Below are 25,214 nucleotides of genomic sequence, written 5' to 3'. Positions count from 1 at the left end.
CGTTCAGCTAAAATGCATCTTTTCCCTCCAGTACATACTTTTTGATGTGCTTTAAGGACCCATTATGTTGCCTTCCAGCCTTCATGCTTCCTGCACTGACACTCTATTATCCACAGTGTGGTAGGGGCTTTTATGTTCATAACTAAGTACATTACTCTTGAGGAAAAATTAATGTTGTGTTCCCAGTGAGGAACACAAAGCCTAATTGATGATATTCACACTTACCTGTCTCTGTTAATGAGAGGAAATTTTAAGTGTTCTAGATTAAGACTAAAAGTAGGTGCGGGGAATTATGCTGTAAATGTGTTCTTTTACATTCAGTTGTGTTCCATGATTTTCTGCAGTCTTCGTGGTAGACTGTTCTGCCTGCTTTTTTTTATGTATGCATCTGTATTCCTCTGAGCTTTGTTACTGGCAGATCCCACTGACACACTCCTACTCCTTAACCTGATGATGAAGTACTGCCAAAGACCAGGTCAAGCACTGACCTTTGGTTTTTACTCATAACTCCATTTGCATGAATAGCTTTTCTTCAGCACAGCCTTTTTTGACTTACCTTTTAGAGGGCTGTTATATGTTACACAATTCTTGTGTTAATTATCGTAATTGCCACTTTGCTGTATGTTTTGCATGTTTACTGAAATCTGTGTTCACGTGCTGGTGAACTGAGGAAGAGGTTGTTCACTTTTGATAGGATACAGTTGTTTTATTTAACCAGATATTACAGGGATGTGTTGGTTTAGTGTAGTATATTTTGCCTTTGTAGTTCTGAGGGAATCCTCCTTAGGGACTATGCATATTGTAAGAGAATGAAAGTTTATATTTTGAATTTTCCAAAATGGGAAACTGTGCCAGGGCATAGGCAAGAAATTCTGATTCTTTGTCAGTAACAAAGAAATTGTATTGAGGACCCTGACTGTCATTCCATCCTTTTCTCTTCTGTATTGCGCCATCCCTTTTCTTGCACCAGTATGTTTTCCTTTGTTCTTATTATGCTGATACGATCAGTTTGGATTTCTGGTCAGCACTGTGTGAGCCTGGTAGCATTGGTACATCCATGGGCTCAACAGCCCTGTAGGTCATATATGTATTTATACACTTAAGTATGCATGTTTTTACTGAATTTGACTTTTTAGTTTGTAATTTTATGTTGTGTACTCATTGGAAAAGTAGAGATTTTTCATCCAGCTGTTTATATTTTTCTTGTAGAAGGAGAAGTGTATACATGGGGTCATAACGCTTATAGTCAGTTGGGCAATGGTACAACAAATCATGGCTTCATTCCCTGTCAAGTCTCTACTAACTTGGTGAACAAGAAAGTCATTGAGGTTGCCTGTGGCTCTCACCACTCCATGGTGTTAACCTCTGACGGAGAGGTGAGTATAGTGGGAACCAGTCTCTGTTTTCTCATAATGAAACTCACATATGTGAGAAACAGAAAAACGCTCTGCACCTCTAGCATTAAACCTTGCTTCCTGCAGTCCTTACAGTGCTGCTGTGACACAAATGTTTCATAAAAATTGAAACTTGTGAGGGTGTAGCTGTTTTGAAGTGTGTGCAGAGCACTGGTTTTGTGCCACATCTGCTTGTAATAATAAATTATGCAGCCAGTTCCTTCCTATATACTCTACTTGAACATTCAGCTTTAATGCCACTAAGCATTTAATGTAAATCACATTCACTGTAAGGAATTTTACCTGCCAAAGTAAAAAGTTTCCTGGAATTTGCCTTGAGGTACCATTTATGCCACTTAGATATTCTAGTTTGAGTTCTGGGAAAGTAGCAATGTATTCTTCCAGCATTAACTGCAGCCATCATGTTCCCTCTTACCTTTGAATGGAGGAGCCCAAAAGAATGGGATATATAAATGCTAAGGTTGGCATATTTTTGTTAGAAATAGTTCACTTGTAAACCTATGTATCTTCCAAGGTCTGTAAAACAATGCATCCACTTTCACATAAAAAATGAGATATTTTATTCATACATCTTTTTCCTCTCTTGAATATGTACTTTGAACTGTATATTATAAAGCTATCTTTGGTGACAATTCTTTTGCAACAGGTATACACATGGGGTTATAATAACTCAGGCCAGGTTGGATCTGGTTCAACAGCAAATCAACCAATTCCTCGAAGAGTTACCAGCTGCCTACAAAATAAAATAGTTGTTAATATAGCTTGTGGACAGATGTGCTCTATGGCTGTGGTGGAAAATGGAGAGGTAAGACATTTTAAGTGAATATTTGGACTGAATTTTACTTCATTTAATAACTTTGTATGTAGATAATTTCAAACCTGGTAGTAATGAGCTATTATTCAGAAAGGAAGTTTACCTTTCCAAACTCCTTTGAGTCTAGCTGCTTATACTGCTCATAACAACCTTTGGTATTATAGCACTGCTGTCTTTTATTCATAGACAAATAAATTATCGTCTGTACTAGAATCTGAAGTATTGTATGTGAGATGTGTAATCGTGAATGTGAGAATAATCACTGAATGATATTTTAATTTTCAATGCTCATATTCACATATCTTAAGAGGAAACAAAAGTACATTGCATATATTTTTTGTACTGGAGTACCTCTTAAATCTCTCTCATACTTTTTTATCCTCTTTGCAAAGATACAAGGAAGTTGTAGAGTTCTAGATTTTGTTCATATGAGCTGTTGATGTTGGGCAGTATATGTCATGCTAGCTCTATTTCTCCAAACACTTGAGTTTGGAATGAAGTAGCTATTACAGTAGCTACCTATTAAAATATAATATCACTGAAATTATGAGAGATCATTATTTTCCCTTCTTATGTTTTATATAAAGCTGCCTACTCTAACCGTTGTGCCCAGCTTCTGTTTTATAATTGTCCTAGTGTGCTTTCTGTTAGAAGATTTTGGAATGAGAAATCAGCTCTTTGAAGAAGGGAAGTATTGTGCTGGATTTATTCTGTGCTGTCAAGCAGCCATATGAGTCGCTGATTTTCTGTTCTTCCTATTAAAATATTGTCGTCCTACATAATCTAACTCCTAAAGAGCATGAATGTGGAAGTTAAGAATTCTAGATGAGTATATAATTGGCATTTTGAAGAAAAACGTGTGTGTGTGTGTGTATATATGCATTTATATGTATTCACATGTGTGAATATGTTTGTGTTTATCTAAAACAAAAAAAAGTGAATAGTAGCAAGCAGCTAAAAGTCCCTGTCTCTGTTTCAAGGTCTATGTCTGGGGGTACAATGGGAATGGCCAGCTGGGGCTGGGCAGCAGCGGCAACCAGCCCACGCCGTGCCGGATCGCAGCCCTGCAGGGCATTCGTGTGCAGCGGGTACGTCTGTGCTGCTCCGCCTCAAACCCTCCAGGAACCTCGGCCACAGTCCCATAGGCAGCATTTGCTGCCTTTGAAGGAGATAGTCCTTTGTTTAAAGTGACATCAGAATAAAACACCTGTGTCCAAAAGTGGACCTCTCCCAACAGAGGAGAAATGGTGACCCTGTGGGGTTCAGTGGAAATTTTACCATTGACTTCAGTGAGGTCAGGATTTTACTTAGAGGACTAGACCATTTAAAATGTTTTTGTTTTCTTCTTTTTCTCCTGTGAAAGTTAATTTAAAAATATTGCTGTTATTTTAGTTGATAACAGTGTCTTTCTAAGATATTCCATTCTTCATTAACATCTACCTTTTTTTTTCTGGAAAAATGCTGCAGTTTAGCATTTTGACTATCTTGTGGATTGAATTTCATTTTAGAACTGCACTACAGCCACCATTACTTACTGGTGTTTGGAGTCTGAATAAATTGCCTCCACTACATTTGGCTAACATTTGGTATGATTCCACAGTTAGTCTTGACCTTTGGAGTTATTGCACTTTACCAAATAGCAGGGCTGCCACCAGTGTAACTAGCAAACCAATAACTTCTTTTGGCTAATAAGAAATATTTACAGTGACTGCAGACTGATACTGGAAGTTCTTAATTGATTCATGTGAAATAGAGGATACTGACAGGAAAATTATACAAGCTAGATGTTAGAAGACATTGGTTTTGTAACTAGTGAGAATTTGCAAGAGCATTTTGAACTTTGGATACTATTTATTGCATTTACTCAGGAAAGCTGTGGATTTTTTAAGTATTTTAAAAGAAACTCATTAAATGACATCATTTTGTATTCAGTGCCTAGGATGTAGACAGTAGCTTTGCTGATAGCAACTACTGTTTGATAGTAACTTAATAAAGTGAGTATTATGTTCCCCTCTATTTATTCTTCTGTTTAAAGAGTGAATGCTCCAGCAAGTTTGGCTTAGATTCTATTTCCATCCACTTCATTTACTTGATATCGATTAATACCATGTTGTAGATCTCCAGTCAATAAATAACTTGATGGTTTATTTCACTTGAAGTACATCACATGCTTCGTGGATGTCAGTGGAGTATATGTATGGAGTATGTGTATCTTTGCAGATAATGTAAAGATAGGTGAGCTAGTTATGAGCAATGTAAATTGTTTTTGGTAGATGTCTATTTCTCCTAAGCTACACAAACCCCTGCAAAGCAAGACTGCTGCTTGTAGTGTTGCCACTGTGTATCTGTTTGTATGTGGGGCATGTGCTGCATATATGAAGTGGATTTTTTGAACAATCTGATGTGCTGCATATATGAAACTGATTTTTAGAACAATCTGATGTGAGGAGGCAGCTCAGCAGGACCAAGATGGTTTCTGGGAGAAGTTGTGAGTTGATACAGTTGTGTGCTGCCATCAAAATGGAGAGTTTTGTCTCTTCCCCCTCTTTCCTGGCTGATTGCTCTTGTTGCTTATCTTGTGTGGTTCTCAGCCCATACTGTGAGAGTTTTCTTCCAGTGATGTAAGTTTAGAGAATGACAGAATGGCCTGGGTTGAAAGGAACCCTGAAAACCATCCAGTTCCATCCCCTGCCATGGGCAGGGTCACCTTCCACTAGACTGGGTTCCTCAGAGCCCCAACAAACCTGGCCTTGAACACTTCCAGGGATGGGGTCTTACCTCAGCAGAGGGTCCTCTGAGCAGGAGAGCTGGCACAGGCAAGCATCTGTTTTGTGTGGCTGTCAGTCAGGGATGAAAAGATCAGACAGGGAGACCTTAGCTGTTTTTCCAGTTGTGAAGGTATTCATATTGGAGCAGTTGTCCATGGAGCAAGGTCAATATAAGACAGACAATCTTCACTTTTCTGCACATTGTTCAAATTTGTCATATAGATTTCCTTCTTTCTCAGTTTCTAGCTATTCTTTTTACTCTGCTTTTGAAATTATCTGTCAGGGTTTCTCATTGGTAAATGTTTTTCAGCTCATCTACTTTTCTTCCATTTTTAATAAACTTACCTGTATTTTTAATTTTTACACGAGTATAGAATCAATGGCATTAACCTAGAGCATAAGCGTTGATGTGTATTAATTTACTATTACATAAATTGAGATTTTCTTTTTTTCTGTTATTCCTTACAGGTTGCCTGTGGCTATGCACATACATTAGTGCTAACAGATGAAGGTCAGATATATGCCTGGGGAGCCAATTCATATGGCCAGTTAGGTACTGGGAATAAAAGTAACCAGTCTTACCCTACAACAGTTATTGTGGATAAGGACAGGTAATACTTACAGTCTTGCAATCAGACATTGGTTGACATACTCACAGAAGAACTACATAAAATTATGGTATCTTTTAATCCTTTTTTTTTTTTTTTTTTTTTTGGGGAGGAGCCTATAATTTTTGCAATGGTTCATCTGCTAAATGTGAACAGAATTTTCACTGAAACTGCTTGAATCTGTCCCATAACCATCCCTGTGAAAGAGAAACTGAGCATTCTGAGCCTGAATATTCTATTTCCTGCTTCAGCTCACACTGTACTTTACAGGCTTTAATTGCAGTTTCCCTTCAGTGGTGTAGTTTCATTGCTCGAAATCAACAATAAAGGCTTTATTGTCTGTGAATATAAATTGTATTTTAATATGCTACTTTTGACAAGAAATATACTTGGAAAAAGTGAAGTGTGGACATCTGCAATTTGTGTTATTTCTGCCATTAAATCTGACTCATAATTCAGGAGAGAAAGGGAGGAGTTCTTTCTTGGTATTGTTGCCTAAAAGTAAAGATTTTATTTTTGCAAGTTAAATATTTTCCTCTAGGTCCTTGAGGGACAGTGGGGCAGTTGTTTCTGTTGCTGTTGTAAAACCATGTATGTACATGGTCAGAAATCTTGATTTTGGGCTCCTGTTGTGAATAAGAAGGAAAGTGAGATGTCCCTGTTAACCCTGTGTCTGAGTGTGTCATTGTGCAGAAGTGGCATCTCTGCTGTGCTGATGAGACATGGCCTGATCTTGAACATTGCTATTTCTATGTGTGCACTTGTGGTTTTGCTTCAAATGTTACTGATTGTTTTTCTAGACACTTTTAAAATGTTACAATAAGAATTTAATACAAGTTTTAATGTTGCATGCTGCCTTTGGCTTTTGTTGGTCAGAATATGAATTCCTAGTGTCAGTGAAAATACTGCCTCACTAAAGCCTGCAAGATTTGTGCATACAGCTTTAAACAAGTTGTTCTCCTGCCATTATCCCCAGGCAGCTGAGAACACAAGTAAACAAGCAGTAGTTCAGACTGCAAAACAGTGGATTGTGTAATGCTGTACACAGTGGGAGTTCTGAACTCTTAAATCAGTCTTGGGATTAGAGACATAGCCTAGCTAAAGGACACTTAGAAACAGCTTTAAGTAGTGTTTGGTTCTAAATTTTAGTTTTCAAAATGGAAATCCTTTAAACATAAGTAATAACAATAATATGAGTAAGAAGAAGTATGTTTAACTTGTTGGTTTGTAACTGTTACCAATAAACAAACAGAAAAAAGCCTTTCATTGTCTTTCAATTATAAGCCAAAATGCAATTTTAATTTTTTTTTAATGCCTCCTTATTGTCTTAATCATTTCCAAGTATTTGTTCTCTACAGCTTAATACAGCTAGTCACCTTATTGCCCAGCACCACTAAGGACATTCAGAGACTTGGAACTCAATCTGGCTTTGCTTGAGAGAGCTGAGGGGTCAGCAGAACATGTGCTGCAGCAGATACAGGGCTCTGCTACAGCTCTGGCTGCTCACTCCCAAGATGCTTTTCCAAAGAGAAACTTGGAGTGCACGCTGTTTGCAGAAACACTGCCAGTCCTTTTAATTTTGCTATGTGTGACCAGAAAACATTCTTGCTTACATGCATGCTTAAAAGTATATCTTGCACTAGAGAAGGACAGGAAGCAATGAGCTTATTCATTGCCTTTTTCTCTTGAAAGTGACTTGCTTTTCTCCTTTTGTTTGCTTGTGAGTTCAGGGTTGTGGAGATCGCCGCCTGCCACTCGGCGCACACGTCGGCGGCCAAGACGCAGAGCGGCCAGGTGTACATGTGGGGCCAGTGCCGGGGGCAGTCCGTCACCTTCCCCCACCTCACCCACTTCGCCTGCACGGACGATGTGTTCGCCTGCTTCGCCACCCCCGCTGTCATGTGGCGCCTGCTCTCCGTAGGTGAGCTCCAGAGCTGTTTTCGTTCTGGCACCTTCTAAATGGAACCGCGAGCTCATAAAAACACAGTTGCATGTGTTTGAAGCCTAAACATAGTTCCTCACAAAAATTTACACCGGGAAGCGTAGTCATAATGACATGTTATGCATATGTAAGTGGTAATGTGGAATGGTAAAACATTGCTAAAACCTGAGGGCAGGGCTAAATAATTGTCTTTTTTATTGATGTGGCTTATTTCTATGGGGAATGGCCTCAGGTTTGGGGAGGGTTTTTTTGTGTAATTTCTGTGTGTGACTGTCCAGTGGCTCTGGGTGGAAAATCCAAGTTTGAATTTGGAGATTTGAGTTGAGGAGCTCTGAAGATTTCTTTGATGCCCTTAAGTAGACTACTAAGAATTGAGAGATCCAAATTCCTGTGTTCTGAATTGACTACAAGCATTCAGTCTCATCACAAGTGATTGTGACCTGGTCTTCTGAAGAGACAAATTGCTGGATCTCAGATGTTTGACTAGCATTAAGATCTGTCTTGCTGGCCTTGACTAGAAAAAGTTATGTATACAGCATTGACACCAGAGAGCTCATTCTTAGCTACAATTTAATCCCATAATGGCTTCTAATAAAATTGCTGGGGGGTTGTTGTTTGGTTTTGGTTTGGTTTTTTTTGGGGTTCTTTTGGGTTGTTTTTTTCTTTTTTGGTTTTGTTTTTTTTTTGGGGGGGGTTCTTTTCGTGTATTTGTTTTGGCTTGTTTGTGGTTTGGGGGTTTTGTTTGTTGTTGTTCTTGGAGGGTTTGTGCATTTGTTATTGTGTGGTTTTTTGGGAGGTTTGGGATTTTTTGACCTAGATGTCTGGGTCTCTTTGGAATAGAGTTACAACACTGTAGCAATGTTGTACCAAAGCATAAAGTGAAGCCTTACAGGAGGAAAAGGTTTCTTTACTTTTAAACAAAACAAATTTCAGGTGCACTTTCAAAGCCACTTTTTCATAAGTGACAAGTAGTCTCTCCAGCATCCTGGCACTTTTCAGGAGGCCTGAGCAGGTTTCCTTGTGATGACACAGGAAAAAGAATGCTGGCTATCGGGCCTCCTGGGTTGTTTTTAGTTAGGTGACTCTGTGCTGGTGTTGGTTGTGCCTTTTTGCACACTCCAGGAGCTGAGGGTGACTGGCCTCTTCATCCTGTCCCACCCTGGCAAGCTCTCAGGGCTGACTCACTGCTGTTTGTCATCTGATGTTTGCATGGTGAGAATCCTCAGGCAGCTGTGTCCTGGGATCTTACATCTGCTGACTTATATGCCATGGATATCTGCCATGCTTACAGCCCTTCTCTGCCCTTTTTGTTCTGGTGCTTTCACAGCCAGGCATTCCCATTATCTCCATGTTTGTGGCCGTTCTAACATTTCTAATACAATTCTTAGCACTGGCTGATAAGGAATTTTCTTGGCTATGTGCCTTGTCAGTGGGAACTGCCTCTTAATTTCCTTCCTCAGGTTCCCCTTTCACTGCTGTAACAAATAGAAGCATGTGGTTTCCCTCTAAGAGTTTCAAAGCTGAACCCCACTATATTCAATTTTCCTCTGATGGCAGTAGAAGTCAACTGGAGATGTGTCTTGGTGGACATCTGGATTGCCAGTTAACTTTGAAGAAGAGTTTCACCTTTGCATTAGTTGCTAAAATGCTTACTTAAGTTTAATAGCAGAGGTCTGAATAAATAAACCACACATTGTACAAAATAAGACCTAACAAAGTATTTTACAGTATCATTGTTTCAGAAATATTTTTTTTTAATCATCACTGTATTGGATTTCTTTCCCCCATCCATTTTACCTGTACCTACCCAAATTGTGTATACCTGACATTCTCTAAATGAAGTGCAAAATGACTGTGCTAAACAAAGTGTAACAGTATTGTAGTGTATGTGTGTGTTAAGCTTTTTTAGAGCTTGTGGAAATGGTCTTTCCATTTCCAGCAGAATACTATTCTAATTTCTAGCTTGATAGGTTACATGACCTAGCATTTATGTTATTTTCTGTAGAGAACAGCTAATTAGTGACCCACAAGATCTGTGTAAACCTATAATGTGTATTTATATGGTAAGAAGACAAAATGTTGTCACAGTTAAGAATGAGATTTGGGGTAGAGTGGGTTGTTGATTTTTTTTTTTAGTAGTATTAAAGGAGATAGTTCTCTGGGGCTTTGTGATGGAGATTTGGATCAGTTCAGGAGGTAAAAATATTGTGTGCAGATAAGGGTAACTTTTCAAAGCTGTTTGGTAACATTTTAATGCAAATATCATGTGCACTGTGGGATATACAGACATATGACACAAACAGGAATATGCAGACTTTGACACACTGTGCTTCTAACACCATTAAGTCCAGGGAAAGCTATTCTTTTAGAATAAACTTGTAAGTGTTGGTATTTACTTTTAGGGACATTGCTCTGAGCAGTTTCACTGCCAACCAATATGTTATTTCTGTAATAGATTATTTTTTGCTGTAATATAATGTCTCCTTATGGAAGCATTTCAGAAAATTTTATTATGAATTTTTAATGATCTTTTGAGGCTCTTATAATAACAGTTTCAATTTGATATAATTTACTCACTAATGTTGATAGCATTTTCTATCATATGGAGCAGTAAACTTCTGAGACTTTTTTTTTTTCTGCCTTATATAGGTGAGTTAGAGGGTTTTTTCACAGTTTTTTTAATAGAGATATTTGCTTGGAGCAGGAAGCTAGAAAGGACTGAAGAAAGCTGTCCTTTCTTTTCTTTTCTGTCCTAGACAGAACACATGAGCTGCTGGGGTGTTTTACTAGCTTTAAGGAGATGTATTAATTAAGAGTTTTAATTGCTGACAGATACCCAGAATGTTGTAGTGAGAGATATTTGTATTGCATACTACATTGTATAAAGTCCCCTACTTATTCTAGAGCCTGATGACCATCTAACAGTAGCCCAGTCACTAAAGAAGGAATTTGACAACCCTGAAACTGCAGACCTGAAGTTCCTAGTGGATGGAAAATACATTCATGTTCATAAAGTTCTTCTTAAAATTAGGTAAGAAACAAACACTATAAATTGCATAAGCTAAACTGTGTAGTGTAGTCCACTGTGCTGAGTCATCACTGCAAAACAATTCTTGATTTATTCTTACAAATTTCCCTGAGTCAGGGACTCATCTGCTTTCTTCCCTGTTCCTCTCTCTGTAATTATCAGACATGTTGTTCTACTGCCTGCCTTTCCATCACTGCCCTCCATCTGATATTTATTCTCCTTTGTGCTTCTAAATGGCCTTGACCTTGATTTCCAATAACCTTTCTCTGCCCAGGAAAAGGCTCACTTCCTTCTGCCGTCTTCTCGGTACTTAGAATCAGTTTTTTCCTCCTTTATATGCTTGACTTCCTCCACCAGAATGATTTGAGGAGGTTGTGTTTATTCTTGGTACTCTTTCCTTCCACAGGACCATTCAGATGTTCCAGCTACTTCTGTAGATGCTATCCAGATGATCTTTTTTCCCCGTCTATGACAGATTTGTTCTATGTGTTTTAAACATTCTTATCAGTGAGTTTGATTTTAAGTTGGGTTTTTTTTCTGTTTTTACAACTTTTTTGCAAGTTAAGGCCACTTTATGGCAAGATTTTATGTAAGCAGATCTACAGAATGGTCTCATTGTTATTAACATGCAGAGAGATTAATTTGTTACTGCTAATGTGGTTTCTCCAGTGATATTCTAGAGAAGCTGCTTTAGATCACTTCTACCTTGCCAACTACTTCTACTTCATCCTCCTCATTATTATCACATTTTTTTATTTGCTATTTTTTTCTCAAAATGCTTGGCTATCTCTCTGTTTATCACTACTTTGATCTTCCTACTTTTGCTCTTGAGTCCTGTTAGTGATTTATATTACTGTGTAAAATTAAAATTCCCTGTTGAGTTTTGCCTGTCCTTGTTTGTTTGGGCTTTTTTTTTTTCTACTCTCCTCTTACTGCTCTGATTACCTGTATTACTTTTGTCTTCCCTTTACTGGTTTCATTGCTTGTACATTACATTCATGCCTATAGTCCACCCTCTTCATTTGGAATGCCATATGTTCTCCATCAGATACCACACCAAATCTTGTGTATGTCCAAAATGTTCCTGAGGTTCATTTTCCTTATAATCAGACTATATGTAGCTTTCCCTTATTTCCTTTTTCTTGCTCTGCTTTCCTCACATTATGTGAGGAAAGCAGAGCAATTCTGTGAAGAAAATGTGTCTAATTCTAAAATGGATTTACATATGTGGTGTTACCAGAATACTGTGAAGGACTAACAAAACATCGGGCACACACTGTAAAATTAATATTTTCTTTACTCTCATGGTGCAACTGGATCAAAGTATTTAAAAAGGTGTTTTGCAACATATGGCCTGTAGCACTATCATGAAAGCAATGCTGGTAAAATTCCCTTCTATTGCTTTGTCATTTCTTTACTGCTCATGAGGACTTGTTTCCATCTTGTTTCATTCCTGTTCTTGAACTGGATCCCGTTGTTGGTGGTTACTGGCTGGCAGTGGTGGAGGAATGCCAGGGAACACCCAGCTCTGTGAGAGTAGCCCAAGGCCAGCACTGCCTGCAGGAGCAGAGACATCCCAGTGCATGGATGGGATTTACCAGCTCTGCATTCAGCCAGCCAGAGCTGGGTGTCTGGGCTGTGTCTGCTCAGGGATAGTGACAGGGAAAGACACTCCAAAGGATGAGTCACTCCAAGATACTTTGCAGACCAGAGGATGTGTGCTAACCAATTTTTATTTTCATTTACTTATTAATTTTTCAGGGATCAGTGTGTACCACCTTCTCTCTGACGTTTGTGTGGTGCCATTGGAGCACAAAGCATTCCCAAGGTCTGATCCATGTTGGATGGATAGCATGGTCATCACTACTTAACATGGGGCTCTGGGAGGCAAGACAATGAGGTTTTGTCTGCCTCTCTCAATGCCAGAATGTGGTAAAAAATGTGGCAGAAGCTAGATAATGACTTTATTTCTTTATGAATTTGAGAAGAGGTTCCATTATTTTATTTAAATCCCCAAACAATAAGATAAAATTCTCTCATTAACAAGTAAAATGTGAAGAACTTAAGTAGTTAGTTAAATAATTTTTCATTTGGATTTAAGTGATACTGTCTTTAAGTACTAGTTTTTTCTCAGAGACATTAAAAGGAAACCATCTTACTTTTTACAAGGAAGTTTGAGTAAAAGAGGAGAAAAATTCAGATGTGGGAGAGTTACAGATTAGTGTAGTACAAAGTATGATTAAATTGTGGCTGTAGAAAAAGTTATCAGAAGTGGAGATTTTTTATCAACAAACATTTTGAAAATAATGCTCATGTTAGGACGCTTTTTCGGGAACAAGTAAGTTCCAGTGCATTGTAAATTACTGTGAACTGGTAGTTGCAGATTACAGCTACCAAAGGCAGTGCTTTGTCCTTGTTTGTATCTGTCACAAAAGTGTTCAGACTTGTAAGGAAAAGATGTTGAAAGAGCTGAGTGACAGTGTCTTCACTTTCAATAATTTAATCCTTAAATGTAATGATTAATGCTAAATTGTGTATGAACTCAGACACTTGAGTAAATGATATCTAAAATTATTAATAAATTTCCTCTTCATTGGGAAATGCTGGAGAAATCAGGGTCGAATCTCAGAAATGTCTAAGTTGATTGTAAACTTCATGTGCTACGAGACAGGTAATAAAATTGATTGTTAATGTATAATATATTTAAGAACATGGCATCAAAACCAGATGGATAATCCTTGTAGGTATTGTAAGTAAAAATTGAGCCTGCCATAAAATATTAACAACAGGAATAAGTTCTGAATTATATATATCAGGCTTATGAGGCTTAAAGAAATGAACATGTTCAAAGCAAGAAATCATGTAGCTAGAGGTTCTGCTTTTGTATTTAGTCTGTAGAACTGACTTATTGTTTTTACCAGCTTCTTGCTGCAGCTTATCTTTCAAGCTTAATTCTTTGCAGTGTACAATCTTTGTTCGTGTTTTGTAGGTGTGAACATTTTCGCTCCATACTCAATAATGATGATGAAATTATAGAAATGAGTGAATTTTCTTATCCTGTTTACCGAGCCTTCCTGGAATATCTGTATACAGACAACATTAGGCTCCCTCCTGAAGATGCAATAGGTATTTGCCATAAATGGAAATTACTCCAGATTACTGTTTTTGAAAAGTTCAGTCTATGTTTTATTACAGAGTAAGGAAAGTAGGGCTTGTTGATTTTAGTTTCATTAGCACTTTAATCTTGATTTTGGCAGGTGTCAGGAGGAAAGGATGCAGTAGTAGGAAACATGCCCAAGGAGGATGAGTGGTGGGCATGCAATGAGATCAAAGGTGAAAAGTTTTCAGAAAGAACTTGTTGCTGTTCTTATTAAGAACTTTGTTTTATTTAGAAAGGCACTAATGCCATCCTGAAAAAGTTTACTTGTTTGAGTAGCTGTAGCAATTTTTGATCCTGAATGAAAAGGGAGATCTTCCCTGCATGAATTTTAGAGGATGCAAGTCAGTGATTGATGTCCACAATGAGAACAAGAGAACAGAACATTTGCACAGTAATAAAATGGTTCCTTTTTTGATAGGTATGTAGGGGATTTAAAAAATGCATGCATCATCTAGGGAAAAAAACCAGAGCAAGTCTTTGATTAATTCGACCTAAAACAAAAGGGTGATTGATTAATTTGAAAAGAGAGTAATATATTTTGCACCAGAATAGTTAAAGCTGTATAAATTTTCACAGGGCTGCTGGATTTGGCAACGCTGTACAGAGAAAACAGACTGAAAAAGCTTTGCCAGCAAACGATCAAACAAGGCATTTGTGAAGAGAATGCCATTGCTCTCCTTTCTGCCGCGGTCAAGTACGAAGCTCAGGTAAGAACTTCTCTTCAGGTAACAGTTGTTTTCTGAGAAATGAAGCTGCCTAATGTAAACATGACTGTATTTAACTGATGAGGCATGATACTGTAATTTCCCTTTCTGGCTTAACAAATGTTTTTTTCCCCTTTTTAAGCTGTTAAATAAAAAGTTTAAAACACCCAGTTTAGTGTTTTCTTCCTGCCCTTTTGGCTTGCCCTGTGAGTCAGGGTTCTTAATCTGCTTCCTTCCTTGTCATGTGGCATTGCAGGGCATGGCATGCAAATTTCTCACTGCCATTTGCATCTCTTCCTTTGGATTTTGTTCTTTCACTTCCTGAGTTCTCCACCTGGTAATTTTGTCTGCTGGAGTCTGGTACAATCATTCTGGTACTGACTTTTATAGGTAGTGGGAGAAATTCCCTGTAAAGTCCCTGCATATTTATGCTTGTGCTTTTATTTAAAAAATCCACGTTTGCAGTACTGTTTACAGTGAATTATGCTGACATACAACAAATTAGCTATTGTTAATATTCCTCCCCCACCCCCTGCCATATCCTGTCATCTGGTCTGCCCTTTTTTCTGGAATGAGTCACTAGCACTCAACCTCTTATCCGTGCTTTTTTGGTATTCAAAGACATTTTCCCTTTCTCATCTTCTTAATGCTGTGGTGATTGTGGAAATAACTGTGTGGTGAGTTTTATTACTCAAAAAGTCTGCTTCTGTATTTTAGATGTAGGGGACATTTTTATAAATACTTTTCAGGTATGGGAGGCAAGTAGAAGAGACTGAAACAAACTGAAACTGAAACAAACTGAATTAAAAATGTTGCATTAGTGCTGTATGGAGACAGCAAACTACAGGAGATGAATTTGTGTAGGAGTTGCAAAGAGGAGACTGGAAGTCAGGGAGTTCTATGCATTGAAAGAGGATAACAAGAGATCAGTAGATAGTAAGAGTGCCAGCTGCCAGTGACAAAGCATTTGTAACCCAGGTATCAGAAGCAGAGGGCGTGGAGGGCTGGGTCACAGAGGATTTGTGCTTTCAGTGTGGCGTGCTGCTGCAGTAAGCCCACCATAGCAGGGAAGACTCTACAGGAAGGCATGATGCAATAGTTTGGTTCTCTTAACAGCAGATTTTTCATTACAATTTTATTCTTTAGTTTCTCCTCTTACAAGCTTTCCAAAATTTCTGAACATCTTCAAAGCCGAAGTATTTTTGGTTGGTCTGTATCTGGTGAAGTAGTTAAAGGTATGTTTAGGTATTTTGTGAGGTAGTAAAACTAACCTGAACAAAGTAGCAGAGTTCACAAAGCCTGAGACACAATAAAAGGGGTGTGGCTGGATAACTAAATACATGTTATCCTCCTCTTCCTTGTATGATTCAGTGTTTTGCTCTTTCAAAACATGTAACAGTTTAACACAATTGTCAGATGATGAATTGGTTCACTTGCCCTGGCTGCAGCATGTGCCAAACTTGGCAGTGTATTGTTGCCCTCCTCCCTACACCCACAGCTCAGAAAGGGGTGGAAGTGCAGCAAAGATTTCTTTATCAAAGATATAGGGATAACCTTTGTCTAAAGAATCGTGGAATAAACCAGGATCTTCTATGTACTACATTAATATAGTAAGTCCTGGTTTGAGAACCATGTGCACTGTGTCAGGACTTCAGTAGAAAACTGCCAAAAGAAGGATTATGAAAGAGGCTTTGTATTTTGGAAGTTTGAAAATACAGAATTCCATTTTTTGTCATTAAATATGAGCACTGCAAGTGAAAGATTATAGTGGTGTGTGACATGCCATTCACCTTGCAAATGAAGACTGAGTTGACTACTGTATACATCTGTTAGAATTTAAGAACTATGAAAATATATTTTCCTCTCCCCAGAAAATAGAGTTTCTACTACAAGTTGTTTTAAGGCATATTTCTGACACACCTGTAGCAAAGTTTAGTCTAATCATCTTCTATAAAACAGAATTAAAAAGACAGTATTTCTTGAAACTCCAAAATGAGTGATCGGGATTCTCTATGAACTATGGTCCTCTTCATACCAGCATCAGAAGAATTAGCTGCTGATCATTTTAGCTAGCATAAAAGTTCACACATTGACTGTAAAGCAGCTCAAGTTCTCACAGTACCATTTCAGAACACTGCTGGAACTTAAGGTGTTACTGTCTTTGATTTTTTTTTTTTTATTTCCTCTGATTTTGTGCTGCTTCTATTCTCATTCCTTTTCTACTTTACTTTTCCAGTAGTTTTTGATGAGAGATACTTGTTATACTGTATTTCCTCTTTAAAGATATCTTGTGCTTTAGTTACATCTTGCAGCATGGAATCTACTATTAATCCTAGGCTGCAATGTTTTTATAGTTAATACAGGATCAAATTGGCATGGGTTACTCTTTTTGCTGTAACCCTTGAAGAGTTTTATAGTTTTTGGATCAATTCTGTCTTCCTTGCTGCTGGCTCCAGCTCTGGCTGCAGAAGGTAATTAATTTTTTTTCACAGAAAGTTGTTGCATAGGAGCCAACTAAAGGAGACTGAGCCAGTGCATGGAGAGAAGAATTGGCATTGTTGTGAGGAGTTTGAGTGGGAAGAATTTTCTGCATGCAGTCCTGGTTGTTTGGCTTGATGGCTTGTACCCATCCTGTGCTGAACAGCTGAGCATTCTCTTACAGTGAGACCAGGACAAGACAGAACCTTTGTGCTATCTGGGAATCCCATTAGACATAGGGATTCAATTCCTAGGTTTGCCATGGAATATGCATGTATCCTACCACACAGTTTGTGTTCAGCAAGCATCATCTCCTTTTTCATCATATTTTGCTTTTATTTCCAGCATGACAAGCAGATCTGCTGTTTTTCACAGGACCACTACTAAATGCAGTGCAGGGAAGACAAGAAAAGAGTTATTAATGCTCTAGTAGTTCTCTTTGGGGCAATTGGATGGTTTCACCTGTTGGTAACTTTTCTAATGAATGTGTAATAAATGCTAGTAAATGTGATGAAGTTCTAGACTCGATCTAGGTGGCTACTCCTGTTTTCTCCAAGTGTGTTTATTGAATAGTTTGTATGAAAAAAATTCATCCTATCATTTGTGATCTCATCAAAAGGATCAGAAAAGGAATTGATAATGGACACAATCTGGTATATTCTCTTCTAATTAAATGACAGATTTGGAACAAAGTAATAATGTTAATAATTTTATCAGTCATTCATATTACAAATTACTCAAATTTGTTCTAGGACTTGGAAGAATTTTGCTTCAGATTTTGCATAAACCATTTGACTGTTGTTACACAAACTCAAGGCTTTGCAGACATGGACCATGACCTCCTGAAAAACTTCATTAGCAAAGCCAGCAGAGTGGGAGCATTCCGAAATTGAGGTCTGACTACTACCAAGCTGAAGAGCACGTCCTCTTCCCTTCTGGAAATACTTTTCCTTTGGAGAACTCCTCCAAGGTCAGAACATGCAGTGGTTTGGAAGGACAGTCTCGGTGCCCATCAGCTTAGGGAGTGTGTAGAAGTCCACTAACATGTAGGCTTCGTTGTAAGGATGGCTACAGTGTAGGTGTGTGGTGACTGTTCATTGCCAAAAGCCAGAATTTAACACAAAAATCTAATGTAATAACTACCCTTTCCTGCTCAAAGTCAAGCAAACCAAGCTTGTCATTATCTAGTCTATCTAATTTTATTTTTTTTTAACTGTGTTTGGATTTTATGGGACAGTGACCTGTTTGCTGCTAAAACTTTCACAGAGTTTTTTTTGTCTCAAAACTCAGTTAGTGTGCTATAGTGGGCTCCTTTTTATGATCCAGTGAAGATACAAACTTGTTTTTCTGGACATATGGTAAAATACTGTAAGTTCTTTAGGATGAGAGGCTTTCTGATTTGTAGGCAGTTATGTCTCACTTGCTGTTTATTTGGAGTTAATTAATGAGGAGCTTCAGCAGGCTATTAGAGTTTTGAGTTCCCAGCACTTTTCTCATTGTTTAGCCAGAATTAACAGGATCTCCTTTTCCATTACACCAGATATGTCCCTGGCACCCCAATGGAAGCACTCACCAAGTTTGTCTGGATGTGAATTGTCAGGCTGTGAGTTTAACTACTAAGAAAACCACCTAGTTAGAAACCTTAACAAGCTTTCAAGAAAAGGAAGTTCTCCTTGAGGCTTATTTATTCCTGTTTTACTATCTCTCCTCAGACAGATCAACTTCAGAAAAATGGAGAAAAAGGTGATTTTGAAGTGGTAACTTCAAATTAATTAAATTTTAAGAGTGAACTGATACTGTATTCCAAATGGTGATAAAGATGTCTTGTCCAAATATGGTATTTCACATTCTCCTGTGGTCAGAGCTGTGAGATGACTACTCCACTTTCCTTTCAGGACTGTTCAGGAGAGAGGAGATGCCCTCTGGACATGCCTCTCTCCCAGCACTGATCATTGGTGGCTAAGGTAGAGTAGATGCTTCATTCCTAACTGGCTGAAGTAAATTAAGGTGAAAAACCCACCCAGTGCTGCACAGACAGAGATTTGCCCCATTACAGAAGATGTGTGGAGCTTATGGAGCATTTACTTGAATTTTCTAACGGGTAACTGTGAATTAACCCTGAGAATTTAAGATTTTGACTGAGTGAAGTGACTTCAAGTGCCTTTTGCAGTATTTTACAAAGGGGGAAGACAAAAAACTGGATGACCAGGCTCAGTACACAAATATAATTATGTAAGTAGTCATGCAACCTTCCTGCAGATCCCTGCTGTGCCACAGCATCCTTTGATGACCTGTTCTAATCCTGAAATGTGGTTTCCAAGAACTTAATTCCCTTAAATTGTCACAGCTTCATGTCTAAAGTGGAAATAGCTGTTCTTTACTATATTGGAGGCTCATTTCTCAAACAATTCTGATGTTTGTGGAAGAGTAGGAGAAAAAAGAGGAAGAGTAGTAGTGACTAGTACCCCCTACACCCCAGGCCCTGTGTGTGTGAATGGAAAGGTGAAGCACACAGGTAGCAGAATTTACTTAGGAAGAGGGTGATGAGCAAGTACTTTAGAAAATGCTGTGGTAAATATTTACTTGTGTTTGAGACATTTGCCTCAGACCCTCACTAGAAATATATTGGATTATCTACTGCTAACAAGCACATTCTGCCACCCCCTCAGTGGTGAGTACGACTTCCTCCAGCAGCGTAAATCTGTTCTCAGCAGCTGTGTCAGTGTTTTGTATTCAAACAGAGGTGGTCAAACCCTTTCCAATAGATAATGCAGATTTATCAAAAACACAGCTTTGCTGGGGGAGGAGATGGGTTTTGTTAAGTTTGTGTTGAGAAACACTTGACACCAGCGCACAGACAGATGTTGCTGCAGACAGTGAAACAGTGTCACAGTAAGGCACACTTTTAATGCCAACCCTGTGTGCTGTAGCCCAGCACTGATCATACCAGTATGGACACAAGGGATTCCATGTAAGCCAAGGCTGCACATCCCTGGGTAAGTCTGAGATGCCAGAGTCACCTGCCAGCACTTCCTTCAGGGTGGCAGTGCATGGAATGAGGGCGTACAACCATGTCCCAGCCTTGGGGCAGCAGCTGCCACCAGCCGCTGTCCCACCCACCCCAATGGCATCACACTGGCACACAGCCAGTCTCACTGGGAAATGGAACCAGCTGGGCACCTCCACCCCTGGTACTGGCTTGGCAGTGGTCACTCCAGCTCTCCTATGGTATTATGAAAGGTCTCTCCACATGTTTGTGTTGTTTTACTCGGAAGAATCAAACAGAAAACTACAAATGTGACATGATGAGGGGGTTTTTGGCTCAAGATCTATCAGAAACCTTCTCTGGCTCTCTGGGGATGCTGCTGCATAGAATGATAGCACAGGAGAGGGACACCACTCTCCTCCATTAGCTCAAGTTCAGAACAAAGTAGTTGAACAGAGATTGCAGCTTAAATGGCATGCTGCTTGGAACAAGACATCTTTGGCTTTTAGAACCAAGTGTCTTTTTTTTTCCAGTTTACTTCCTTCCTGCTCATTATTTCCAACCAACCATATGCATTAAAGCCTACTTGCAATTTCAGAATAATAGACAAAGCTTGTAGTTTTGAGAAAAAGCATTTCTGGACTGAATGAGGGTGATTCTAAAGATGCAGTGTGTCAGCATTGGCTTTTATTCTGTGTCATCTGACCTACTTGTGATAGTGTTACTTTCATAGAAACATTTATTTATTTAAATTTTAATTTTCTGTTGCATGTGTTTAAAAAAAAAAAAACACCCTTACTGGCTTAGGTGGTTAAATGTGGGTGCATGGATGTAAATATGTGCTTGAAAACCAACCATGGGACAATTCAGAAGTTGTTAGGGATTCATTTTACTGTGGTGAGACTGATACAACCTTTGTTTGTGTATCTTGCAGGTTAAATACTTAATCAAGTATTGTTCTGTTTTATGATACCACAGAAAAAAGGTATTTATTAAAAAGTGACAATTTGGTCAAGCAGAAACTGTGTCTGGGGTTTAAATAAAGAGCAATGTTCCACTTTCCAGAAAGGAGTCTGGAAAGTAAAACAAATTACATGGGTAGGATCATTTGAAGGTTATCCTAAGTTACTGAAGCTAAAAGCCAGCACTGCTTTGTCATCTAGTACCCACCTGTAGAGTTGTTACAATGCTTGGTAACTATGTGAACTGCTGGTTTTCTATTATCTGAACACTTTCCATGGGCCTTCCTTGTAAAAGCATTTATTTGCCCCAGAGAGACAGGATTCATTGCCCACCACTCAATGACATAGAAAGTTTACAAAAAATTTACAGCCTGATTTTACATAAATGATTTTTTTTGTTTCCTTGTAAGCTTACCTGGTTTAATAGACCATTAATAAAAATGCCATAATATTTAAAACAGTTTGAGTGGGACTTTTTTCTTTTCAGTAAAAATGAAGGAAGTTTGATGCTTGTAGACTGAGTTGACTGTGTGTGGGGATAAAAAAAGTAAACCAGATAATATTTCACAGAGGTACCTTTAAGGCTATTTGTGTTCTTATGAAATCACTGTCACCAGATAACACATTTTTAAACTGGAGAATTTCTTCAAGTCTATTTCCACCTTTAAAATAAATCAATGCTCTGGTGACTTAATAAAATGTAATTAATAAAATGGTCATCAGAACAGAACACCAATCATTGTTTCTTAAGCAAATGTACATTATGACAAGCTTGTTACATTTTAAAATATTTCAGCCTGTACTGTGTGCTGGTGTCACACAGCCATGATCTTCTTCAGCTGCTTCACATGTGACACAGGTGTCTTCCTGCAGCCACTCCTGTGCCTGAAAATGTGCCCTTACACTCCCTGTGGCTGTTCTGGTACCTCTGAGGAACCTGCTGTTCAGTACAGCCCCTCTGCATGAGCGCTGCCTCGGCACAAAATCCTTCATTTGCAACTCCAAAGGCAGGGGAGAAGAAACAAGCTCCTATGACATTTAGGAACAAACAGCATTTGGAAACAGTGGACAACAGGAAGAGATTAAGGTATAAAACATCAGATGAAGAGACTGGGAGTTGGCTCACCCACCTTCAGATGGCTACAGAGCCAAGCTGATAGATTCCATTCCCTTAAGCATCAATGGACAGAAATGAGCCTTTAAAGGATATAATTTACCTGACCTCATCTTAGACCCAGAGCTTCAGCTTTCTACAGAAATTGATGCTTGATGGTAAGCACCTAAAATAGCCATCACATTTTGTGCTCAGCTTCTGCTGTGATTCCAAATTTTCATTTTTCCTGGAACAGTTTCAATATTCCAGGCCATTTTTAGTACAGCAAGGTCTCACTCTAAGAAAAGTACTGTCAAACGCAGTAAGATTTCCATATATAATAAAAAGCCATTAATTTCAATATGTATTTATTTGGATAGGTACCATAGGAAATCACCTAATATAAGAAAAACATTGACTATAAATCCTTTAAAAGCTATTTTATTTATCTTGAAAGTCGAGAAACTGATTAGTTGTATAAAAGAATATTGTACATTTGATGTAAAGCCTTCAGTCTGTTTGAACCAAAAATAATTCATTGTCACAGTAAAGAATGAATCTATTAAATACTGTATCATCCCTCTTGCCAAAGGACTGCTGTAACGGGGCTTACAGTCAGTGCACCCCACTGTTAACATGTATCCTTTCTATAAAACTGCAGAAAGTGAGAAAACAAACATAACATACTCTGGAAAGTTGTGTGCATTTTTCAGTAAGGAAGCTGAAGCCATACTGAGTCTAAAAAATCCCTCAATATTATTTTAAAATTAATTCATAGTTTTTGCTGCTCATAGAATTTTTAGTAGTTCTAGGGTTAGCTTTGAATCAACACAAGAATGGATCGTTAAAAAACTTCCTACTCTAAGTATTCTAGGATCAGCTAAACAATTTGTAAATAAGTTCCCTGGAAGACATTGGTTTAAAACATTTGTGTCATGAATAGCATGCTTTTTTACTGTACTTGTTCTTAATTTAAAAAGCTGCAAAAGCTAAAATTCATAAAAATGGGTAGTTTTAAAGCAAGACTATTTATTTTCTGTATTTTAATCCTCTGGAAATAAAGCATGTGCTTTTGTTAATTGGCTATTTTAACAAAACTTTCTTATTACAAAAAAAGTTCCAGTATCTGAATCAGTAACTTACAAATACAAAACATTAAAAAGTATTGGATGGTTTTGTTTGGGTTTTTTTGCTAGTTGCAACCATTCATAAGTTGCCCAATTAACTGCCTTTTCAGTAAAGGCAGATGGATTTTCCCAGCGTGGGTTCACCCAGGTCAGGTTTTTGCAGAGGCTGCAGCAAGGTCAATGGGGGATGCCCTGTGCTTTTAGAGACCAGGCTGCTCTTACCTGGAACCCAACTGGAGACACTCAGCTTCCAGCTGTTCCTCAAGCTGTTTGGCTTGGCTACAATTAGGTGAAAATTTGAAGAAATAAAGAAAATTCTGCATCATTAGAATTTTGGAATCTTGTGTATACCAGGTATGGTTTAAGTTTGTTGTTTTTTGAGGGGGGGTTCAGGTTTGGTTTTTTGTTTTGTGTTTGTTTGGTTTTTTTTTGGGGGGAGGGGGGGTGGTTTGTGGGTTTTTTTTTTTCTTTTAATACTTGAGGTTTCCCAAGATAAGAAAGGGCACATCAACTACTCTGCATATGGGAAGAAGCTTCAGCTTCTTGGAAGATTCATTGTGGGATTCTGGAATGAATCTTCTTGGGATTCATAATCCAAGAAATTCAAACTGAGGGACAGTGTAACTGCCCTCTGAAATGACACTGAAGTGAGAGCTGGGGAAGCAAAACTACAAAATGCCAAGTGTTGGTTTCAGCAGTAAGGCTGTGATTTGAGCTCACTTTGAAATCAGGTACTCCTGAGGCGAGGCCCCTTCTCTGCAAGGCCCCCAGCTGCTGCCCAGTTTAATTTAATGGGAATTTGATGTGTTAATTATGAACAGAGACAGAAATCTCTGCAGTAATTGGCCCACCATTTTCAAAATTTGCAAGTAATGAAAATCTAAAAATCAAATCTAAGAAACAAAATTAGTGCATTTCAAATCACTCTAGCTAACTTTTCATCTTTAGACATAAAAAACTCAATCCAATGAGACTGAACTGACTTAAATCAGTAATGCTGCAACAGGAAATTCAGACACTTTCCAAGACCTTTTAAAAATTCTCAAAAAATATATAAATTAAATTCAGTGGCTTGCATTGTATATATGCTACATCATAAGGCAATGTATCATGGAAAACATTTAACAATTTAAAAAGCACAAATGCTTTCAACTAGCAGTTTGGAATAAAAAGCAACTAAAAAGCAACTCTATTAGTGAAGGCTGTAAAGCAAAAACAATCTTAAGAGGGCTGGTGGTGCAGGCCCTTCTTCCTGAGAAGAATCTCACTTTTCTTCACTGGCTGAGGTATCATTTCCATCGTTCAGCTTCTGCTTTTGCATTCTTGTTCGAGTAGATGCTACAAAGAAAACCCAACAAAGAATGAAATATTTTCTTCATAATTACTTCAGACTGATTAAAAAAATTTGTAATGATGGGATAGAAGTACATTATTCTATTGTAAACAAACTGAATTCCTCAATAGGATGGACACATAATTTTGCACTGTTTCAGCCATTCTTGCTCAATCTTACAGACCTTATGAAATTCCTTCCACCTGTTCAGTTCTCATTGTCTCTGTCCCCTCATTGTGTCCATCTCCATCCTCCAGGTGGGCAGATGGTCAGTGTCACATCAGGAATCTTGCCTTGTAGCCAGGCAGAGGTTGCAGGCTGAGCTGTGCTCACATGCCAGAGACAGCCTGCCCAGGAATGTCTTTTCCCCTCAGTGGCACACACCAACACCTCTGGACGGAGCTCCCTTTCTTAACCCTGCCATAAGTCAACACTAAAACATTTTCTATACCTTAAAAACAGAGGTACCTGGATCCACACTCACACCTATCTTGATGAGCAATGTAAGAGTTTTTAATGGCCAAATCTGCTTAGCTGCAGAGCTCAGATTCTCAGAGAGTGAGAATGCCTGGCCAGACCAAGCATGCTCCTTCTCACAAGTGGAAAACACAACTCAGATGTGGGGCTGGGGCCATTTTGCTTTTCATGAGCTAGATTTAAATTTCATTTCAAAACAGAAAAGTGATGCCATAAGATCTGAAAGAAATGCTGACCCACTGTAGAAGAAAAAGCAGTCTCAGACATTTACCTATAAAAGCAAAGCAACAAAAAACCTACATATGATTTTCCTGTATAC

At 38.4% G+C, this 25,214-nt stretch overlaps 2 protein-coding genes across 5 annotated transcripts in view; one reads left to right on the top strand and one right to left on the bottom strand.

Annotated features, from left to right (window-relative positions):
* LOC110469558 (RCC1 and BTB domain-containing protein 2) overlaps positions 1 to 21,325 on the top strand; it is a 32,966-nt gene extending 11,641 nt beyond the window's left edge. For 3 of the 4 annotated variants that reach the window (XM_021528424.2, XM_021528422.2, XM_021528425.2), the window contains exons 5-13: positions 1,210 to 1,376; positions 2,062 to 2,220; positions 3,210 to 3,317; positions 5,466 to 5,608; positions 7,336 to 7,526; positions 10,452 to 10,578; positions 13,565 to 13,701; positions 14,312 to 14,442; positions 17,670 to 21,325. In XM_021528424.2, the coding sequence (XP_021384099.2) occupies positions 1,210 to 1,376; positions 2,062 to 2,220; positions 3,210 to 3,317; positions 5,466 to 5,608; positions 7,336 to 7,526; positions 10,452 to 10,578; positions 13,565 to 13,701; positions 14,312 to 14,442; positions 17,670 to 17,810 (1,304 nt within the window). In that variant the 3' untranslated portion in view covers positions 17,811 to 21,325. The remainder of the gene's footprint in view (positions 1 to 1,209; positions 1,377 to 2,061; positions 2,221 to 3,209; positions 3,318 to 5,465; positions 5,609 to 7,335; positions 7,527 to 10,451; positions 10,579 to 13,564; positions 13,702 to 14,311; positions 14,443 to 17,669) is intronic. The other variant, XM_021528427.2, reaches the window with a different exon arrangement.
* Positions 21,326 to 22,383: 1,058 nt separating this feature from the next.
* RB1 (RB transcriptional corepressor 1) overlaps positions 22,384 to 25,214 on the bottom strand; it is a 71,709-nt gene continuing 68,878 nt past the window's right edge. Inside the window, exon 27 of the mRNA XM_021528421.3 lies at positions 22,384 to 24,423. Coding sequence (XP_021384096.1) covers positions 24,350 to 24,423 — 74 coding nt within the window. The 3' untranslated portion in view covers positions 22,384 to 24,349. The remainder of the gene's footprint in view (positions 24,424 to 25,214) is intronic.

The sequence above is a fragment of the Lonchura striata genome, chromosome 2 (genome assembly GCF_046129695.1).
Source record: "Lonchura striata isolate bLonStr1 chromosome 2, bLonStr1.mat, whole genome shotgun sequence".
Taxonomy (NCBI): domain Eukaryota; kingdom Metazoa; phylum Chordata; class Aves; order Passeriformes; family Estrildidae; genus Lonchura; species Lonchura striata.
The sequence above is the reverse complement of the archived record's forward strand: the minus strand, read 5'-3'. Positions and strand labels throughout refer to the sequence as shown.